The sequence below is a fragment of the Botryllus schlosseri genome, chromosome 10 (genome assembly GCF_051294905.1).
Source record: "Botryllus schlosseri isolate E-star chromosome 10, Bs_hap1, whole genome shotgun sequence".
NCBI classification, from domain to species: domain Eukaryota; kingdom Metazoa; phylum Chordata; class Ascidiacea; order Stolidobranchia; family Styelidae; genus Botryllus; species Botryllus schlosseri.
Window position 1 is genome coordinate 1,395,712 of NC_137245.1, and position 20,296 is coordinate 1,416,007.

Sequence of the window (20,296 nt, forward strand, 5' to 3'; positions counted from 1 at the left end):
AGAACTTCATCATTTCTTTTATCTAAGTACATCCAGCTTTGCACTTACAAGAGTCATAAGACGGCTCTAGTCAGCCAAACTAAACCTTAATTTTGACATACTGTAACTGAAAAAAATATTCCTGATGATATCCAACAAGTATGTCCCATGATAATGTTCAGGTAAAGCAGACACATCGAGTAACTTTGTCTCTTTATTTATCAATACATACCAAAACCTATCTATGATTATACAAACCAAACTATTTCAAGGAAACCTCATGCAGCTGGATTCAATATTGAAACCAATTGATAACCTGAATAATAAGAGTGAATATCATGACTTCTTTGGCTCCTTAAATATACTCCTGATATTAATGCTTTGATAGCCGCGCCAGTGGCTATGTACTGCATCACTAAATAACCTGTTCTAATTGCCCTATATCCTATCCGCACCAAACATACCTGCGTTTTTGACAGTCAATCTGGCCGACAACCTGCCGCTTTGCCCGCTTCATGCTATGAAGCGACAACAAATCTGACGAGCATCCGGTCTCTCGACCGTGAATCACGTGTTGCCCATCTATCCGTAGGTTAGTTATCTATATATAGGCGCGGCTGATAATCGCAATTTACGCGTATTGATAGGCCCACTTCAAAGTGATAGTTGGACATCGTGTCTGACCTAAAAATGTCCTAATCTACGTTTATATCAACGTTAATGATCATTGGAGTATATCAAAACCATATTCGGTCTCGGAGAACTGTCCAGGGTATTGCTTAATGAATTTTGAAACTGCTACATAGGCGCGGCTGATAATCGTAATTTACGCGTATTGAGAGGCCCACTTCAAAGTGATAGTTGGACATCATGTCGGACCTGGAATTGTTTGAATTTACTTTTATATCCACGTTCATGATCATTGGAGTATATTAAAACCAGATTGGTCCTCGGGAAACTGTCCGGAGTGTTGCTCAATGAACTTTGAAAATGGTACATAGGCGTGGCTGGTAATCGCAATTTACGCAATTTACAAAGTGATAGTTGGACATCGTGTCGGACCTAAAAATGTCCTAATTTACTTTTATCTTAGAGTATATAATTAGATGAGTATATTAGAATCAGAGTGGTCTTTGGAAAACGGTACTGGATGATTTTATTTGAAATTGGAAAAATATGTAAACGCGCTACTCATCAGCGCCATTCATACATGACTTTTTTTTATCGATGTCGATGTGATTTCTGTTGAATTAAAACGACAGTGCTACTTTATTCAGCTATATCTTAGTCGAGAAACTACTTATAATAGTCCTACTATTCTAGATTTATGACATTTTCTATTTCATGTTCAAGGTGACTCATTTTTTATTTCCGTTTATATGAAAATCGTGCTACGATGATAGCAGTCTTACGTCTAATATTCTCTGCATTACTTTTCATTCAGTGTGCATGTCTCTTCTTTATTTCGCCTAGGCTAAGGTGGGTGTCTGATCTTAATGGCTACTCCAAGTTGTTTCGACACCTTCCTATCTTTTCATTGTATCGCAGTCTTGTGATGTTTTGATACGATCAAAATATTAATAAACCTGATTGATTGATTGATTGACCATTCAAATATTTTAGTTCTAATATAGTTTATCACCAACAAGCCTACAGGATTTAATTTCAAATTAGGCTTATATATATACAATCCTAATTGACTTTCTTATATTCCAGATTACGGTCACTATTATTCTTGGTATTTCACGCAATTGCTGCTTCAACATAGGCTCTATTTATGCAACCATGTCTCGGCAAAGATCTAACAAAGGTTTGTACATATTCAATTTCCTTCAACTTAAATATATTTATGCATGTTAGTCAGACTCTTTTATGAATCTGTACGATAGGACTGTATGCATATTCAAAAAGCATAATATAAATAAGTGCTTCTCGACCTTTTTGTCTTCGTGGACCTGGAACCCCTGTAGACCATCACAGACCTCCGTGGTCCTTTGTCTCTGGCAGCTCATCCTTGAATTATTCTGGAATGCCGGAATAGCAGTTATGTATATCACGCCAGAAATTGAATTTTTGCAAACAGAGTTCTTTCTTGAACCCCAACATAACATTTCAGCTTGGCAATATGGTTGTAGGCCTTCATTAGGATTGTGGCAATTCAAATGAGTTCGCACAGGTAGAATATTTCATCTCAGACAGCCATTATGTTTATGTGAGGCCTGAAGTTTTGGCATTCATGAAGCGAAACTGTCTCGTGATTTATCTTCAGTTAAAAGTTGAATAAAAATTAGATGAAACACGGATCTAAATTATTAGTGGCCTATACCATATGGCGTAGATTCGGGTTTTGCCACAATGTACCGTAATTTTCCATGTATAATGCGCAAAATTTTACTGATTTTTTGCCCTTAAATAGTGGGGTGCGTATTATGCATGGGTATAACAAGCCTTCAAAAAATCTCCCTCAATAATAAAACTTGAAATCACACCTTTCCTCATGTTTGTTCCAATTGTGCATCAGTTCCAGCCATCGTGCCCAGTAATTCGTATTATAGAGTGTAACACGCTGCCAATTAACAAGAGTCGTCTGCACAGCACGCGATCTCCTGCTGAGTTAGTTAGCAGTTTGTACGAGAGCGAAATTAGGTCGTTCGTTCAAGCGCGCCGCGGCAATCCTTGGTAATTCATTCCGTCAACGACAGGCCTTAACAATAGTATACACAAGGGGCCATGTGCGCAAGATATAATCGCTTGCATAATCAGTCGCATCTCAAACAGGCCTGGTGCGCACGACATAACCGTTAGCCTGAGCAATCGCATCTGTAATAGGCTTCGTGCGCAAGATGTCGTGTCGCTAGCCTGAACTATCGCGTCGCTGCCCTCGCAGGCTTTGGCTGCTTTCTACTATCGTTTAGAAACAATGACTTTAATTGTAATATGATTAGCGATCGCTATGTCATGATTGTTGAACAGTGACATCGCAAAACAGAACGACATAGTATACTAAAATACAACTATTCATGTACTGCGAATGCAGGGTGCGCACTATACATGGGTACAGGCTTTTCCCAGAATTTACATGCTATTTTAAGGGTGCGTATTATACATGGGGGCGCACTATATTCGGAAAATTACGGTAATTGATTGCTTTGAGATGCTCTGAATCCTGTATGGAATCGGTGTCCTGTGCTCACACTATGTTTTATTTTCGCATTATTTTTTATTAAATTACTTTAACTTGGAAGATCATCGCTGCTCACCTGATATATCAGGCAAAAAGGCCAGCGATTCCAATCAGGCTCTGAATAGCTTGTCATGGTATTTCTCTGTAAAATTTAATTTGCAGCAGAGTGACTTTTACCAGACTCGGACAAATAGATCATTCTAGTTTTCAATTACACTAATTAAAGCGAAATGCCAGTGATCTGATTCTAAGCTGATTTGTGATATGTTTGTATATGTTCTAGTTTTAATTCTAATCTAATTTCTGGTTTTCTTATAAATGCAAGAGTAAAACTATAGTGTCCGAAACGGGCCAAGCTCGCAGTTCATTTGCCATTCTCATGCTTATGTTATGATAATGAACTCTGATTTGGTATGAACTGAACTTGATTAATTGTATTTCTTTATAATTCAAAATTGAATTCAATTTCCTAGTTATTTGCAAATGTAGCACATCTAATTCTATTCTAATTTGGGAAAAATTGTGTACAAAGTTCTAATTCTAATCTAAATTGGAAAACTCGACTCTTCATGTAGGCCTAGCGTAAATGTCATTTCATGTGTTGTGTTCAAATAGCCTATATGTATAATACTTGACTTCACTTCTTATGGCCATAAGGGAAAGGAGCCAGATTTGCAATTGCAAATTTAGCATTGAACATAATGCTAAAACAATCATAAAAATGAACAAATGACGGATATTTTTTTATGAGGTGTTTTCGGACATTCATTTTGTAATTCGGTTACAGCTGTAGGCCATTAATTTAGTCTTGAATTGCAGCTGAAGATCTTCAATATAAAATTAAAAAATATAATCTTATTGAGATAAACCCGAATCTTTTCGCCCGACACTCTTTAAGGGTAATCGTCAGCAATACGTGATACAGCTTCAAATTTATGTCGGCTATTATATTCAGCGATCAGGATTTTGGTAGCCTACTGCTGTCAAAATGTGTGAAGGCTAGAAAGAATGCGCACGGTTGTTGCAGCTGAGTTTGCAATGAGATTATATATTAGAGTTATGTTGACAAAATTTAATTGGAAATTTCAAATACAAATTTCATTTTGGCAATCATCTATCAAATACCGTAATCAAATATATATCAGAATTTTGATATTTTTCTACATGATTCAAATTCTAAATATGATATGGTCATTCCAAAGTCCGAATCGCGTATCTAAATATGGTGGGAATCATAAATGATCTCTAAATGTACAATGAAGACAGTCTGTGCAATAAGGATAGTCGTTATCGGCATGCTATGTGTAGAATAAGGACAGCAGTAATGGATTACTGTCACTTTTCAAAAGCACTCAGTTAGGTATGTGGTAGCCCAACTGCATAATTTTAAAGTTATTATAAAAAACCCTCTGATCTCCTTCCTAGTTTGACTCTACCCCCTTCAAAACCCTCTTACCGTTCTCTGAAACAGAGTAATATGTCCACGCCTTTATCTGAATGCCTTTGCATATATTGTTTCTTCAGATTATTGTACATGATGTCTTAACTACGTAAATCTTTATAATTAACTAGATTATGTCCCCCCCCCACCCCGCATTCAATCACCAATAAAGCCACAGGAAATTGTTTGTGATTCACTTTGCCAGCTTTTTGAGAAGTCATTATTCATATTCACATATCCGTATTGAATTGATTTAAGTCCATCTAAATCTGTATTTAAATATACCTTAACTTCGAAACATTGTGTTTTCTAAATATCCCTCCCGCCCCCTTTTGTTTTATCTCTCCCTCCTTTTCTCTGCATCACCACTTGACCACTTCCACTTTAGTAGCCCTACCAATTCTGACTGATTATAAGACCTCTGACTGGTGGTTACCAACCAATACCAACAGAATCAGTGAATCACTCCTGACGTGCCATATTTGTAGTTGCTAAGCTGTTTCAACAAAGTTTTGAGAAAATGCTATTTGGTCAAAATCTCACTTCATCAGTGAGTCTTAGAATAGTCACACTACTACAGGCTTGTACAAACTACTGAATTTTCAAAATGCAAAACTGGGAACTAGAAGTAGTGCTAATGACATTTGAAAATTCGCAACTAACTATTTATTATGATCAGAAGTGCAGATCAGCTAAGAAATATTGCTAATGGAATCAGCATTTGAAATAACCTATTGATGGCTGTAAGAACATCACACAACAGAACACCAGTATCACATACGAGAACACTAGTTGTTCTAGTTAGCCAACTAATTTTTTTGAAGGAAGTAGAACTACTCATATTTCAAAATCCCCAACTAGAACTACTCGAGTGACGGCTGCCACCATTGTTAGATGACCGTGAAGTAACTATCGGTAGTTGGTGTCAGTGGGTGGGTGTCAGATTCCATAGACTACTCCTTGTCGCTTCGACATCTTCCTGTCTTTTCATTGTATCGCATTTTTTGTGGTGTATTGAACTGATAAAATTGCTAATACACCAATGATGATGATAATGTCTACATTATAAGCCATTAAAAATCTGTTAGATTATATTTGATGCCTGCTTTATCAGAACAGAGTTGTGTGATTCAATTCAATTAAATTAGAATTGTTGAATTCAGATAGATTCGTGATTGACGTCTGATATGGTGGTCATTATGAACTTTGGCCTGTCAGAATCGTGAGCTGACTCCACACTATTATTTACTCTAGCTGAGAGATTTGGTAGTAATGCATAATCATCAAAAGGTATTCGTGCGTAAAGAAACTCTCTCTCATGTGTGCCCTTCGATCTGTTTTTCTTTATGAATGGACTTTGCTCAGTTAGTTTGAGAATTCTTTATTGTGAAATCAGTCATGAGCTGTAGTTGATGGTAATTTGAGCAATCTGTTACTTGTGGGATGGAGATATCTCTGTCGATTTGTTAGATAATCATGGAGTTCGGCAGAAAGTTGTTGTACGGCTTTCAGAATAAATATTGGAAGCCGAAAAATACGATTCTACCCATCCACGCAGAGATTGGCTCGCAAAATGTCAGCAGTAGTGAGGAGTATAGGCTTATGATCGAGGCTAGCGAAACTTACACCACGAAAAGACAGAAATCTCAGGATTTTGAAAATGGTGATTATCTTTAAATTGTTGTGTTACTTTGTATGTTGTCTACGCCATTTGTGCTTTGCCTGATGTATTGTACAGGCTACTGCAGTAAATTAGAGTAAATGTCTCTGTGAAGTATAACTCAGAAGGTAGCTGTCCAATATTAGGTTGTAAGCTGTCTGGTACTCAACTGGTCCTGGTGCACTGTTGTGGCAGTTCTTCGTACGATATATATTGTTCATACACAGTTTATTCAACGTTTACAGCAGTAGGTTTACATGAATCTCATCCCGAGTCAGCCAAACAGCCCCTTATAAAGACTCGTGATAATTGCAATAGGAAGTCATATTTGTATCTGAATATGGCGTGAAATACACATTGTTGTCTATTACCATATACAACTACACTACTCACTCGCAGACTAGGAAAACTAGATAATTCTTGTTTCCTAATTAGATTAATTAGAATGAAATACCATTAATCTGATTTGCGAAGTGTTTCTATTGCCTCGTTTGAATTGTAATCCAATTTCTGGTTTTCTGAATGTTGCAGGAAAACTTCATAGTGCGAAACAATTCAAGCTCGGTGTACATCCATCTGCTATTATCGTGGTTATGGGAAACAACTATGATTTGATACAATCGAAAAGTATATTCACATTGAAATGAACCCGACTACTTTTTGCGGACACTCGTCAGGGGTATTCATTGGCAACTAGTAGAGAATTGGAAAGGATATTGTTGATTGTGATGTTGCTGACGATTAGCCGTTACGAGTGTCAGCGGAAAATATTTGGGTTCATTTTAATATGAATATTCTATTCCATTGTATAGTGAGGTTCTGTACCTCCAAGAAGCTCTTCAGATTAGATACGAACTGAACTTGATTCTTGTTGTATTTCTTTCTGACACGGAACCTCATTCAATATCCAAGTTTTCTAGTTTGATTTGGAATAAAAGGTGTAGCTTTATAGCTGATATAATTTGGAAAAGCTGAAAATTTCGTAGTTGGCAGTCAGCACCCCGGCCCTAAATGAATATTTACAACCCACAAGTCTTTACTCCATGCAAGCAGTATTGGTATTCATTTTGCATCTGTCTGTAAGCTATCAAGTGAAGCATTGTAATGTTGAAATCAGGTTAATCAGAACACAAATGATAATACGAATTACTGGACTGAAAATTAGCTAAGGAAAATAGAGGATAGAATTGGCAATTCATAGGGACGGGGTTTCTAACTAAATAAAACCCACCGCTGGCTACGCCACTGCTAGCAGTGATGACTCTGATCCAGCAATGGCTGCAAGAACATCACACAACAGAACACTGGTATCGCGATTCACACCAAACAACGACACATGTTTTCTAGTTGTTGGGCAACTATTTATTTTTAATGTGCAACTAGAACTACTCGTAAAACCAGTAGTTTGTTGGGCGCCAATTGGCTAGATTGGTAGTCAGTACGAGTCTGGTTGTAATGTAGGCTAATGTAGGAGGGATTCGGTAGGGTAGGTAATCAGCAGTGTGACCGTTTCCTATTTCTTTTTGCAGGCAACCTTGATTTTCAACTGCAAGACGATAATCTTTCCGAAGTGAAGCAAAGAGAAAGGAACGCGAGAAAGCACATCGTGCTGTGGAAAAAACCTTTAACAACTCTTCAATTTTTCATCTTAGAGTCTATTTATTGTTTGAAAGAATGGGTTTTGAAGTGAGTATTAATATTAGCGTTACATTATCTGAATACATGCATGTCCAGCTCGCAAATGCAATAATCAGGCTTGTATAAACTACTGGATTTTCAAAATGCACAACCAGGCCTAGAACTAATCACTTTCAAAAACTTGCAACTAGAGCTAGAACTACTAACTTTTCAAAACTCTCTACTAGAATCAGAACTACTGGATTGTCAAAGTCTGCAACCAGAACTACTCACTTTTCAAAACTCGCAACTAGAACTAGAACTCACTTTTCAAAACTCACAACTAGAAGTATAAGTACTTTTACAAACTAGCAACTAGCACTGGACATACTCAGTTTCCAAAACGTGCAACTACTACAACTGGACGTCTGGGACTAGAATAGGACTACTGGATTTTCATAATAAACAGCTAGAGCTAAAAGCAGAACTACTCAAAAAACTAGTATGCCTAATTAATATACCGTCAACTATCTAGATTTGGTGGGCTAGTTTGTAAAAGTCTGGCAATAATCAATAGTAGTTTTTGCCTTCTTACACTACTTAAGTAGTTATATATGTTTTTAAGTCTACTTCCTATTGCACTTAGACCCGAAAATATTCGGGTCCATTTCTATATGAATATTCAATTGTATATTGAATTTCTGTACCTACAAGAATCTCTTCAATTCTCTTAGTATTCATGATCAAATTTAAACTTTATTTAGTCCAATTTTTTATTTGGACCAATTCTGCTTTTTGAGTAGGCCTACCTTATATGAGTAGTTCTAGTAATGAGGCATCCTAGATTCGTTTCACCCCACTACATATGTCGACAACTCCAGAAAGCACATCTTTATGTGGCCAACATCAATGCATGACACTGACAAGGATAACTAAGCGCAATTGATCCATAACTCTCTCAAGACAACCGATCTTGCAGTGTTGGGATCAAGTCACTATCTTCGAGTAACGAGTCATCTCGAGTCATGTCGGATTTTGACTCGAGTCAAGTCAAGTCTATCGATTTTTAAAGGTGACTCGAGTCAAGACAAGTCACTCGTTTTTCGGAGGTGACTCGAGTCAAGTCGAGTCAAGTCACGAGTCAAGTCACAATTCAAGTCAAATTGAATTTTCGAAGTCTGAATGCTTCCAAGTCAATACATTTTGCTAGCTGTGTGAAAAACAGATTGATTGGTCATTTATCTTGAATCAAATACCGAATATAAAGTAAAGCATGTCTAAAAGTGGCGTTGTATCGCTCACGCACGCGTAGAACTGCTAATAAAATAGTCAGCCAAAATAGTGGAATCGAATACGAAGCATCGAGAAGTTGAAACAAATTTATGTGGCTCAGTACACTATCCCTACACATCCGAGAGAATATAAACGCATAAACTATACTCGTTCGGTTTAAATGATACAAGAGTGTTGTTTAGGTGAGCACTGCATTATGTATGCACTGATTCGTCTAAGGGCAGAGATACGTTGCTATTAGATTAATTTATTGCCTGCGCAATAACACAAGCTGTGATCATTTCGTTTGCATTCAATTTATTAGTGATGTTGATGGGCAATGAAGTATCAGTGAACCGTACAATCCGTGAATGACTGGTTGCTCTTACAAGTCACACCGGCGTATCGCGAACAACTCGTGCATAACAAGATACAGTGATTTATTCGACACCGTTTATTTGATGACTTGAAATTGACTCGTAAATTTTGTTCCTAGTCACGAGTCAATCCGCATTTCTCAAGCGCCGAGTCGAATCAAGTCATTTTTACAAAGTGACTCGAGTCAAGTCAAGTCATACGAAAAAGTTGACTCGAGTCAAGTCATGACTCGAGTCATCCCAACACTGCGATCTTGCGTTGTAATATTTCTTAACTTTTGTTCAGACTCAGAACAAGGAAGAAGACAATAGCTGCCGTATCTATATCTGCAATTATATTTTTGATCTTATATTACAACGACGGCCCGCATTTAAAGGTAAGTTATCGTAATATTTCAACTCCTTTCGCCGGCCTGTATTTATTGCAATGTATTTTTTTAGTACTTTCACAAGTGGCAGAAGACAATTTTGTGGTGTGTCTATTGGATTGGATTAGGTGTGTTATCGTCAGTGGGATTGGGGACTGGTTTGCATACCTTTCTACTCTACCTGGGCCCGCATATTGCCGCCGTCACCCTGGCTGCTTTTGAATGCATGTCGGTCGACTTTCCCGAACCACCGTACCCAGATCAGTGAGTACCTCTTATATGTTTTTATTGGGGATGGATTTTGGCTCAATTTCGACCCGTAGAAGCGAAGTTATTTATGTTCAAAATTTAGGATTTCAAATCATTGTATTTACGTTAGGTAGATCTATACTAAATAATTCAAGAATATGCCACCGTAAAAACGATTATTTCCAAATCCAAAATTTTGTACTCCGATAACTTCGCCTCCAAGGGTTGGAATTCAGCCGAATTTTTTGCGCGTCGTTTTTTTTTCAGACAACCTTGCAATTTCATTGGGTAGCCAGTAAAATTTGAAATAATTAATTTTTATGAACTGAATGTAGAGAATTTTCTGCTACAATACCTTCGCTTCCACTGGTTGGAAATTGAGCCAAAATTTGTGTGCAGTGATTTTTTAGGCAACCTAATAATTTTATCAATCAGGCTAGCCCGTAAAAGTTATTTTTGAACGGCCCTACTGGACAACGTTGAGTACCTGAGTGCAGGCTTGGACAACTAGATAACCCCAGTTGTCTAATTATTGTGACATGCCGGTAATTTAATTCTAGTTGTATTTGTGAAACTTACTATGCTCTAATTTTAATCTAATTTCTGGTTTTCCAAAAAATGCTGTGACCGGAGAACTGTGTAGTGCAATACGGGCCAAGCTTGCTGTGTACCGACATTTGCAATTAAGTCTGATATACGGACTTCAATATCCGAATTTTCGATAATTCAATAATCCTGGTTCCAGTCAATTTGTAAACACTATTCCTAATACTAATCTAATTCTCAATGCTTGCCTTTCGAGTCGAGTATTCGATTGTGACTCGTTAAACAAGTCATAACACTATGGAAGACGAGTAAAGTGCAAATTTGAAGCCTGCTTTTTTTCAACCACAAATAATATAATACTAGTTGTACACTAGGGTTATTCAGATTTAAAAAATTGTCAGGAAACTTCGATGCTCGTAATCCAAATGATGGTTTAGTCAATAAAAACACTTTTATGAGCAATTTTAGTCATCTTCGTCATGATCTTCTATCCCCGAAAAGCCCCCAAAGACATTCTACGTAAACTAAATTGTAGTCTACCATAAAATAAGATAACTCGGTATTTTACAGATGATTTTAAGTTGAAAAAAGTATTACTGACATTGCATACCTTTGTATAATATCTTCTGGGTGAAAACTAGGTGAAAATATCTGCGTTTGTTCTGGACTTGCAACCAACGGTGCTTCTTCAATGTACAATCCAAAAGAAGCCGATGTCAACCGCGCAACCAATACATGATTCCCATGAACTTGACAGACAGGTTGTGCAGAGCAAAACGGAGATGCATGTCGCCTTTATAGGACAGCATTTTTGAAAACATGTATTTTATTGAAATACCGTATCTCATCTCTGCACGGCCGTTTTTAACTGATAACGTCACAAAAGCTATAAACCGGTGTCATGGTCAACACTACAGATCTAGTAGTAAGGAGAATTGCCCCGTGGATCTTCGGGGGTTTTGAGGGAAGGAAGATCAGGATGAAGATGCCCAAAATTGCTCATAAAAGTGTTTTTATGTGCTAAACCGGGGGTCAATAACCCGGTGCCCGCAGGCCCCAGTTAGCGCGCGTGGACTAGATAAGTAGCCCACGAGCCCATTCTAAAAATAAGTGGAATAGCAGCATTTACCAATATTCGTCATATTGTTACCAGTGAGCTTTTAAATATATAGATTGATTGATTCAGCTATTCTTGTTTAAAACACACTAACATGTAACTTACATATATAATCACTTATAAATATCCTCAATTACAATTTGTAATAAGATGTATGCGATAGAACAGTGGTCGGGAACCTATGGCTCGCGAGCCATATGTGGCTCTTTTGGGTATAAGATATGGCTCTTTGACATATTTTCAATTTTGTACTTAATTTTATCGATATTGCAGCCATTTGTTGATCAATTTTCTTACCGGCTAGAATAATTATACCCGTGGCACCATAAACATGTATTTGAGAGGTCAAGACAGTGACGTATCCAGGGTTAAGGGCTTGTACCCCTTTACAAAAATCCTCAAATTTAAGTTGCTGTAGCGCCAGCGACTAATATCCCTCGCGAATTCGATGTACCCGGCATCGCAGGCTGCGAGTGATGTGGGGGCGCCTATATGACGATCTAGTTTTCAAATGCACATTGTCTTCCTGATCTAGGCCGAGAAATGAACTGCCTTGGAAGTGACATTCCAATTACAAATCCAAATTACACACAACGCTTTGCCACCCGCGTTCGTCATTGATAAGTACGTATCTTTCTAGTACTGCCGTTAAAATGTAGGCGTGTAGTGTAACGTTTATGTTTCTGCCGAATTGAGAAGTCGATCAATATTTAGATTTTTGGAATCAGTGCTACAGTTATATTAGATTAATATCAATTATTATAAATTGTCAGCTATTTACGATGAATTGCGCTACCACAGGATGATTAGTAGACTACCAGTTTTTACAGAGAAAATATGGCACCCACGGGCCAAGATTAATCCCATGTAGGGAGTTGAAGCTTGTACAATAGTGTCCTATATGGTGTCGACACAGGCAAATCTCACGCCTCAGTGAAATTGTATCACGTCACAATTTCCATTTGGCTACAGGCAATTTGACGGTCATTTTTGACCGGCTTGCCGAGCATTAAATTTACTAAAACGGGTTTCAATCGAAAGCTGACTCTGCACCGATTACGAAAATATAAATTTTATTCCGCTCGTGGCCCTGGAACTCCCACAATCAGCCTCGAATTTTTCATTGTTATGGAGATTGGCATTGGGACGCAACAATGCTGAACAATGCTGTCTGGCTCTTTTTCTCTTGAGCTACTCTCTCGTTTCGCAAGACACTCACTCAGAATTGCAGTGTCAAGTTACATACCAGAGTACAGCGCACTAGCTGATATCATACAATGTCAGGCTTCCCACTGACTGCTATAGAAACAGATAACATGATGTCCAGTCCTGCCCAGTGCTATGAATATCAAAGCGGAAATTCACTGTGGTACGGGTAAACGGCGGGAGTAAATAGTAGCCCGCTGCTTCAATCATTACTCAAAAGTAGCCCTCGGTTGCAAAAAGGTTGGTGACCCCTGTGCTAAACCATCATTTGGATAGCAAGCATCGAAGTTTCCTGGCAATTCTTCAAATCTGAACAATCCTATTGTACACCGGTTTTGGACCAGTGATATTTTTGGACCAAGCGTTCTGGTTCTGGTTTCATTTCTCTGTATATGACTTATGATATTTTTTTCCTTTGCAGAATTGTATGTCCTGAAACGAGTGAAGATTCGATGAGTGTTTGGAATATCATCAGTAAAGTGCGCCTCGAGGCTTTTATGTGGGTTAGTATTATGGTTTATTATATATATTTTGAAAATCCAGTACCGGCAGTTCTATTTCTAGTTCTCTGTGCAAGTTTGATTGTATTGTTTTTTTTGAGTAGTTCTAGATCAGTGGTCGGGAACCTATGGCTCGCGAGCCGTATATGGCTCTTTTGGGTGTAAGATATGGTTCTTTGCCAAATATTTATTTTTTTACTGAATTGATCAATATCGCAGCAACTTGTTAGTGAATTTTCGTCACAGCCATAATACTTATTCTCGTGGCAGTATAAACATCTCTTTGAGAGGTAAAGTCAATGACGTCTTCAGGTTGAGGGGCTCGAACCCCCCCTTTTCAAAATCCTCAAATTTAAGGTAATGTCGCGCCGGTGACCAATGTCACTCGCGAATTCGATGTACCGGACTCGATATCTTGGATTGAACGATAAGTTGATTGATCAAAGTTAATAGCAGACATGGCGACGCACATTTGGCTACGCAGTTTTCAAATACACATTATCTTCCTGATCTACTCCGCGAAATGAACTGCTGTGGACGTTTCATTCACAATTACAAACTCTAATTACATAGCTATCCAGTATATCCACGTTCTTGATTAGTAAGTAGCTCTGTAGTAACGGCGGTAAACGTAGGCGCGAGGATTGAGAATTAGATCAGTATTTAGATTTTTGGAATCGATTAATATCAGTTATAATAAATTCTAATCTATTTACAATGAATTTTGTTATCAATGGTGAGGCTTGGCCCGTCTGTACCTTACCTCTCCTCTCGTTTCAAGCTCTATTTCCGAAAATTAAATATGCTAATTGTGTGATTCTGGGAGTAAAATGTTCAAATTCTTGTCATTCATGAACAATGAACATCAATAGAAAATACCAATTGCTATTGAAGGTTTCACAATTTTTGTTCACTCGTCGCGAAGACAGGTCAGGTGCTGCATCACTTGCCTCCCCTGACTCGACCTCGCTGATGTGTCACAGCTTAGAATGGGTAGGCATATTTACTGCTGTCGTGACCATGTTTGGCTCCACCTATGCTTGTGAACATGGGTTCTCGCATTTAAAAGGAGCATTACGACGAACCTACTTTCTCATACCTCAGGTTTTGCGTGCTTAAATAAGGCAACCAACATGATTAGTACGAGATTTTACAGATAAAATGTGGCACACACGATGAATCTTATGTAGTGAGTTCGAGTTGGTGCTACCATGACGTCACAAAATTTCAATTGTGAGATAACAGTTGATTGACATGTATGGCTCTTTAAGAGTTGAAATGGAAAAAATAGGGCCAATATGGCTCTTCGGACAAAAAAGGTTCCCGACCCCTGTTATAGATCTATTTTGAAAATCCAGTACCGTAGTTCTAAATTTGTACATCTCTCTCAGGGATTCGGAACTGCGATCGGGGAGCTGCCTCCTTATTTTATGGCTCGAGCCGCACGCCTCACCGGAGTCGATCCAGACGACGAGGATTACGAAGAGGCTCTGGCGCAGGAGGAAGATGAAAACCCGACCGCGTTGAGCTCGAGAGCCAAGTCCGCCGTTAGGAAGCTGATTCAACGAGCCGGTTTCTTGGGAATCATGCTTTGTGCTTCGGTATGTGTTATGTAGACCGCAAGTGATTACCACAGCTGTAATCGGAGGAAAACTAAAAAATACACTGTATTTTCCGAATTGGACGAGGACCACAATTAGAGCAACGAAACATGTCACAAATTAGATTACCGGCATTTTTCTCTAATTAGTATAATTACACAACTAGAATTATTTAGTTGTTCAAGTAGTGGTTGTAACGACTCGACTGAACTCGAATCATTTTTTCAAAAGAGAATATGACTCAACTTGAGTCAATTTTCATATTGACTCGACTTGTACCAAGTTCTATTACTCCAGACATTCTATATGACTTAATTCAATTCTCGTTTATCAGGACCAATGCTTGAAAAATAGGCGCATGAACCCTGTTCTAACAGTTCGGATAAACATATTCAATGTGAGAAAAATGAGTATATTATAAATGCGAGACCTTCGATATCACCTAAGAGGAAAAATCAATGTCCCACCTTATTTTTTGCAATCCATTGCATTCCTGGTTTCAGTGACTCGTTAATGACAACTTTTGAACATAAAAACACATTGCTGCCCGCACACTGCGATGTCACGTAGATATTTAATGTTGAACTTGAGGTATCTTGAATCAGACGTCCATCTTTTAGCAGGGGTAGCAATTGGCACATTTTAAAATAATAATATTAATAAATGAAAGTTTATATTGCTTCTTGGACGTATAGAACTTCAATTGAATAGCATATTCATATTGAAATATAGCCCAATAATTCTGGCTGACACTTGTCGGGGGTGATAGTCAGCAACTAGTAGAGTATTGCGAAGAACATTGAATATCAATAATCCTATCAAAAAATATGACATCACCAGCATGAAATTTGTAATAATCCAGGCAGAGCTCGCTTCGGCCTGATTATCCGAAATTTCATGCAGGTGAAGTCATATTCTGAGATACTATTGTTGATATACCATTTCCTTTCCAATTCTCTACTAGTTGCTGACGATAACCCCTGACGAGTGTCAGCCAAAAATATTCGGTTTCATTTCAATATCAATATATCATTCAATTGTAGATAAAAGTTCTGTAGGCCTACCCCCAAGAAGTTATTCGGTCATCAATTGTGCACCGAAATTTGTTTGTGATTTCCTTACCCTTCTTTGTGAGTGAGTCATATTATTCTAGGGTTACCATGTTCTGGAACTTCGGGAAAGGAGGACACTTTTTCAAAATTTTCAGACTTAGAATTGTGGAGTAGAATTCGTAGAAAATGGTAAATTATTCCCGACTTTGTTGTTGTTGACTAAAAAATAAAAGGTCGTCACTTCCGCTGGAACAACAAATTTCCTGTTTATCATAATTTATGCCCATTTTCTCTCGAATCTTAGCTCTAATAGCTGTAAAGGGGGACGAATTGTCAAAAAGGAGGGCATTTAGGCGTCCTCGGAAGACATTTTCAATAACCTGTAAAAGGAGAACGTTGGTAACCCTATTTTATTCACATATAGGTACTGCATTGTATAAAATGTGTCTAAATCTATATTTTAATATGCAGCAACTGCGTATAGAATCATTATTCAAGATTATCTGATCCTTTTTGCATTGGCATTTGCTCATAGACTTAACCCGATTAATATCTTTGAATTTAAAACGTTGTCTGTTTTCAAAATATCCCTCCTTTCCCCCTTCCTCCCTTTTCTCTCGGCTGGCTACAAGCGTGCTGGTCAAACCATTCTTCTTCAGAGTTTCCGTTCTTTTTCAGATACCAAATCCACTGTTTGACCTGGCGGGGATCACGTGCGGTCACTTCCTGGTGCCTTTCGCCACCTTTTTCGGAGCCACCGTCATCGGGAAGGCCGTCATCAAGATGCACATTCAAAAACTGTTTGTGATCATCACGTTCAGCGAACACCACGTCGATTCGTTGGTGGATTTGATCGGGATGTTTCCGAAGTTCGGCCCGTCTATGCAAGCGCCGTTTAGGGAGTTTCTTAAGAAGCAGAAAGATAATCTGCATCGGCCTGTGGGGCAGCATGTTGAATCGGTGAGTGTGGGTTTTCTGAAATGCGGGTTTATATGCATAGGTGGGTGAAAGCGGTCATCGTTTGTAGAGACGTACCAATTCACCAGGTAACGGTGTTTCAAATTTTACTGTCAACTCCATGAAATTGTTAAGTTGCCTAAAAGAACGATGCTCATCCATTTTTTGCTCACTTCCAACCGGGTTTGTGATCAAGTCACAAGGCTCATTTTTATAGAGTTGACTCGAGTCAGGTCAAGTCGTTTTCAATTCACCGCCAATTCAAGCCCGAGTCCAAGTCAGCGAGCAGAGGGTCAAGTCCGAGTAATGGTATATGACTCGAGTTCAAGTCATTGCATTGCGTTGACTGCTCACTTTCGAATTAAAGTCTTGTTAAAACCACTTTTTATAACTTTGTTTGGTGATATCGAATAGTTCGCATTCAAAATATACTATTTTTTCTCGCTTTCATTTTCTGGTCGGATTTTTAAGTACCAGTGCCAATAGGCGAAATACCAACGGTGTGGTTATTTTACTATTCTTCGAAATTACAATGAAATGTCGGTCTTGACCGTCTGAGACTTGAGTCATATGACTTGATCCGAGTCGTGCACAATCACTCGAGTCGAGTCATATCCGTATTTTGAGAAAAGGACTCGAGTCATTACAACCCTGCTTCCAACTGGTAAAGGCGAAGTTATTGCAGTTGAATATGTTGAATTCGCAAAAATAGCGTGGACGATGGGTGATCGTGAAGTTATTATTGAAAAACTAAAATAACTTATCTTCTACCGGTTGAAATTGCGTCAAATTTGTTTTGCATCGTTTTTGTAGACAACTCGACAATTTTATGGGGTTGTCTGTAAAATTTGAACAAAATTGAGCCAAATTTGGTGTGCAGTGTTTTTTAGACAACCTAACAATTTAATCAGTGAATCCCCGGAATCCTGAAAAAAGTTATTTTGCTACCCTACTGAACAGGTATAAACTCCACGACTTGAACTCAGACGCGATTCTTTGCACCCTGACTTGGACTCGGTGGTGAATTGAAAGTGACTCGACTTAACTCGAGTCAAAACTATAAAAATAAGATCGGCTTGTTGTGGCTCGGTTACAACCCTGACTTGAAGAAGTCTGTGAAATTGCGCTTCCAACTTGTAATCCGGTAGATGTGTAATCTACTGATAAGTAATCTACTGGAGTAGCAAAGCAGACTACTTTGACCACCTCTGCCTACCAGCCGCACACTTGGAAGACTAGAAAAATTCCAGATAGTCCAAATTAGATGAGAACTATAGTTATGACTACACCGGTTTTTCCAAAGTATACTAAAATTATTATTGCTAAACTCGCAAAGACTCGGATATTTAATTCAATTCCGAATCGGAAAAACATGCAACATAATTCTAATTCTGTTCATTTCAAACCCAAGTACATTATCATTATATACATGAGAATGACAAATGTCTGTCCAGCAAGCTTGACTCATTCCGCACCACACAGTTCTTCTGTGGCATTTTGAGGGAAACCAGACATTCGATTAAAATTGAAATGGGAACATACAGACATGTCACAATTATGATTAGGTTATCAGTATTTTGCTCTAATCAATCCAATCGAAGTACTAAAATGATCTAGCTCCAGCGCTCAATTTGGTGCAGCCCTACTTGTAATGGGTAGCTGTGATTAACATTTCTATGCCGGGATTCTGTTTTGTTTGTGTGTTCCCTAATGTGAATGTCACGCTCGTTGCGGTTCTTGGAGACGTCTTTTACCTCGTGCGTTGTGTTGTGAGGGACGGATAACTTTTGTGAAGTATCCACGTCTGATCCTAAGCCGTTTTTGTTGCATCATTCAAGTTTTAAATTCAACTCTTTCTTTGCAGTCTCAAAGCTGGCTGCAATGGTTTTTCGAGAAGTTGGTGATCGTCATGGTGCTCTACTTTGTGATATCCATCGTCAACTCCATGGCGCAGTCCTACATGGCGAGAATGCAGAAGAAAAAGAGAGAACGGAACAGCGATTGACGGTGGCGTCTCGTGTGAGAACCGTCGATCGTGTTTGCATCTCAAGATTTTCCTAATTAGTGACATCCTGGCCTTGGGTGCGTATGCTAGACACCTTGTATTGACATGCATCGTAGTGCAATGTGGTAAAATTGAGTGGAACGCCAGTTAGTAAGGCCGTAACTGGACGAGTTTAGGTGGCGATCGATTGTATTGTCCTATTTTAATGTAATATTGCTTTGTGTCGGGTTCCGGACGTGATTAATATATTATGTTTCCATTTCTGGGATGTGCTGTTAGCTCGGCACAATGATTCGAGTGCTCTAATCTGAATCAAGAGTTAATTCAAATGATTTGAGTCTCGTGAAAGATGATTTTTTTGAGAACTTAGTTCGATCTTATGCTCCTTGCCGCTAACAGTTCATTTACCAATGAAAATTATAATTCCGATGCTATTTTCCACTGTGGTAGCCTTGAAACCTCGATAGGTCGTATTGCGGCATACAAAGCTTGTAGTGCAAAGCCATGCACGGTAGATGGAAATGAGATATCTGTGAAGTCATGATAGATCCACAGCGTTGTCACGAAGTGCAATAAAACCAGGTATATTGGAAAGAATACAAAATTATGTTTGATGCTAGGTAGAACTGGCGTTATAAACTTTGTGATCGCATGAAAGGGATATGTTTGAACACTCTTTCATGCTGTTACGATGTTATCATGAATGATCCTCGAAACTTTCACTCGATTCAGAATGCAATCACTCCAGCACTCGATTTGATGCAGCCCTACTTATAATGTGTAGCCGTGTTTAACATTTCTATGCAGGGATTCTGTTTTGTTTGTGTATTCCTTAATGTGAATGTCACGTTCGTTGCGGTTCTTGGAGATGTCTTTTACCTTGTGTGTTGTGTTGTGATGGACGGATATCTTTTTTGAAGTGTCACGAACAAAATTGTAACCAATCTTATCCGCATTTTGTTTTAACCAATGTGTGTGTTATCGATACTGATGTTTTACAAGTTGCTATTACATCTGTCTTGGGCTCCTTGGATTCTGGTGGAAATTCTTCATGGTTTAGGCGACGGTTGCAGTCAGTTGCGTTTCATTTTAGAAATCTAGCAAAGTGCAGTGGACTTGGGAACTTCCCAACCTGATATATCTCGAGGTTTTTTCCAGAGGACCA

At 38.5% G+C, this 20,296-nt stretch overlaps 1 protein-coding gene across 2 annotated transcripts; it reads left to right on the plus strand.

Annotated features, from left to right (window-relative positions):
* The first annotated feature begins 1,644 nt into the window (after positions 1-1,644).
* Positions 1,645-20,164, plus strand: LOC145448368 (vacuole membrane protein 1-like). Of its 2 annotated transcripts, none has more exons than XM_080326749.1 (8): positions 1,645-1,789; positions 7,794-7,950; positions 9,817-9,907; positions 9,972-10,162; positions 13,438-13,519; positions 14,908-15,117; positions 16,848-17,129; positions 18,991-20,164. In XM_080326749.1, the coding sequence occupies exons 1-8, from the start codon at positions 1,765-1,767 to the stop codon at positions 19,129-19,131; spliced, it is 1,179 nt and encodes a 392-aa protein (XP_080182875.1). In that variant the 5' UTR covers positions 1,645-1,764; the 3' UTR covers positions 19,132-20,164. The 2 variants fall into 2 exon arrangements, with proteins under 2 accessions (XP_080182875.1, XP_080182874.1); XM_080326748.1 differs by lacking the exon at positions 1,645-1,789 and adding an exon at positions 5,962-6,267.
* The last annotated feature ends 132 nt before the right edge of the window (positions 20,165-20,296 follow it).

What these genes read in the sequence shown, in the direction of transcription:
- LOC145448368 (XM_080326748.1), top strand. Translation starts at nt 6,081, where the DNA reads ATGGAGTTCGGCAGAAAGTTGTTGTACGGCTTTCAGAATAAATATTGG. An exon ending in GAACCACCGTACCCAGATCA is followed by an intron (nt 10,163 to 13,437) that starts GTGAGTACCTCT and finishes TTTCCTTTGCAG; the next exon opens with AATTGTATGTCCTGAAACGA. An exon ending in GCCTCGAGGCTTTTATGTGG is followed by an intron (nt 13,520 to 14,907) that starts GTTAGTATTATG and finishes CATCTCTCTCAG; the next exon opens with GGATTCGGAACTGCGATCGG.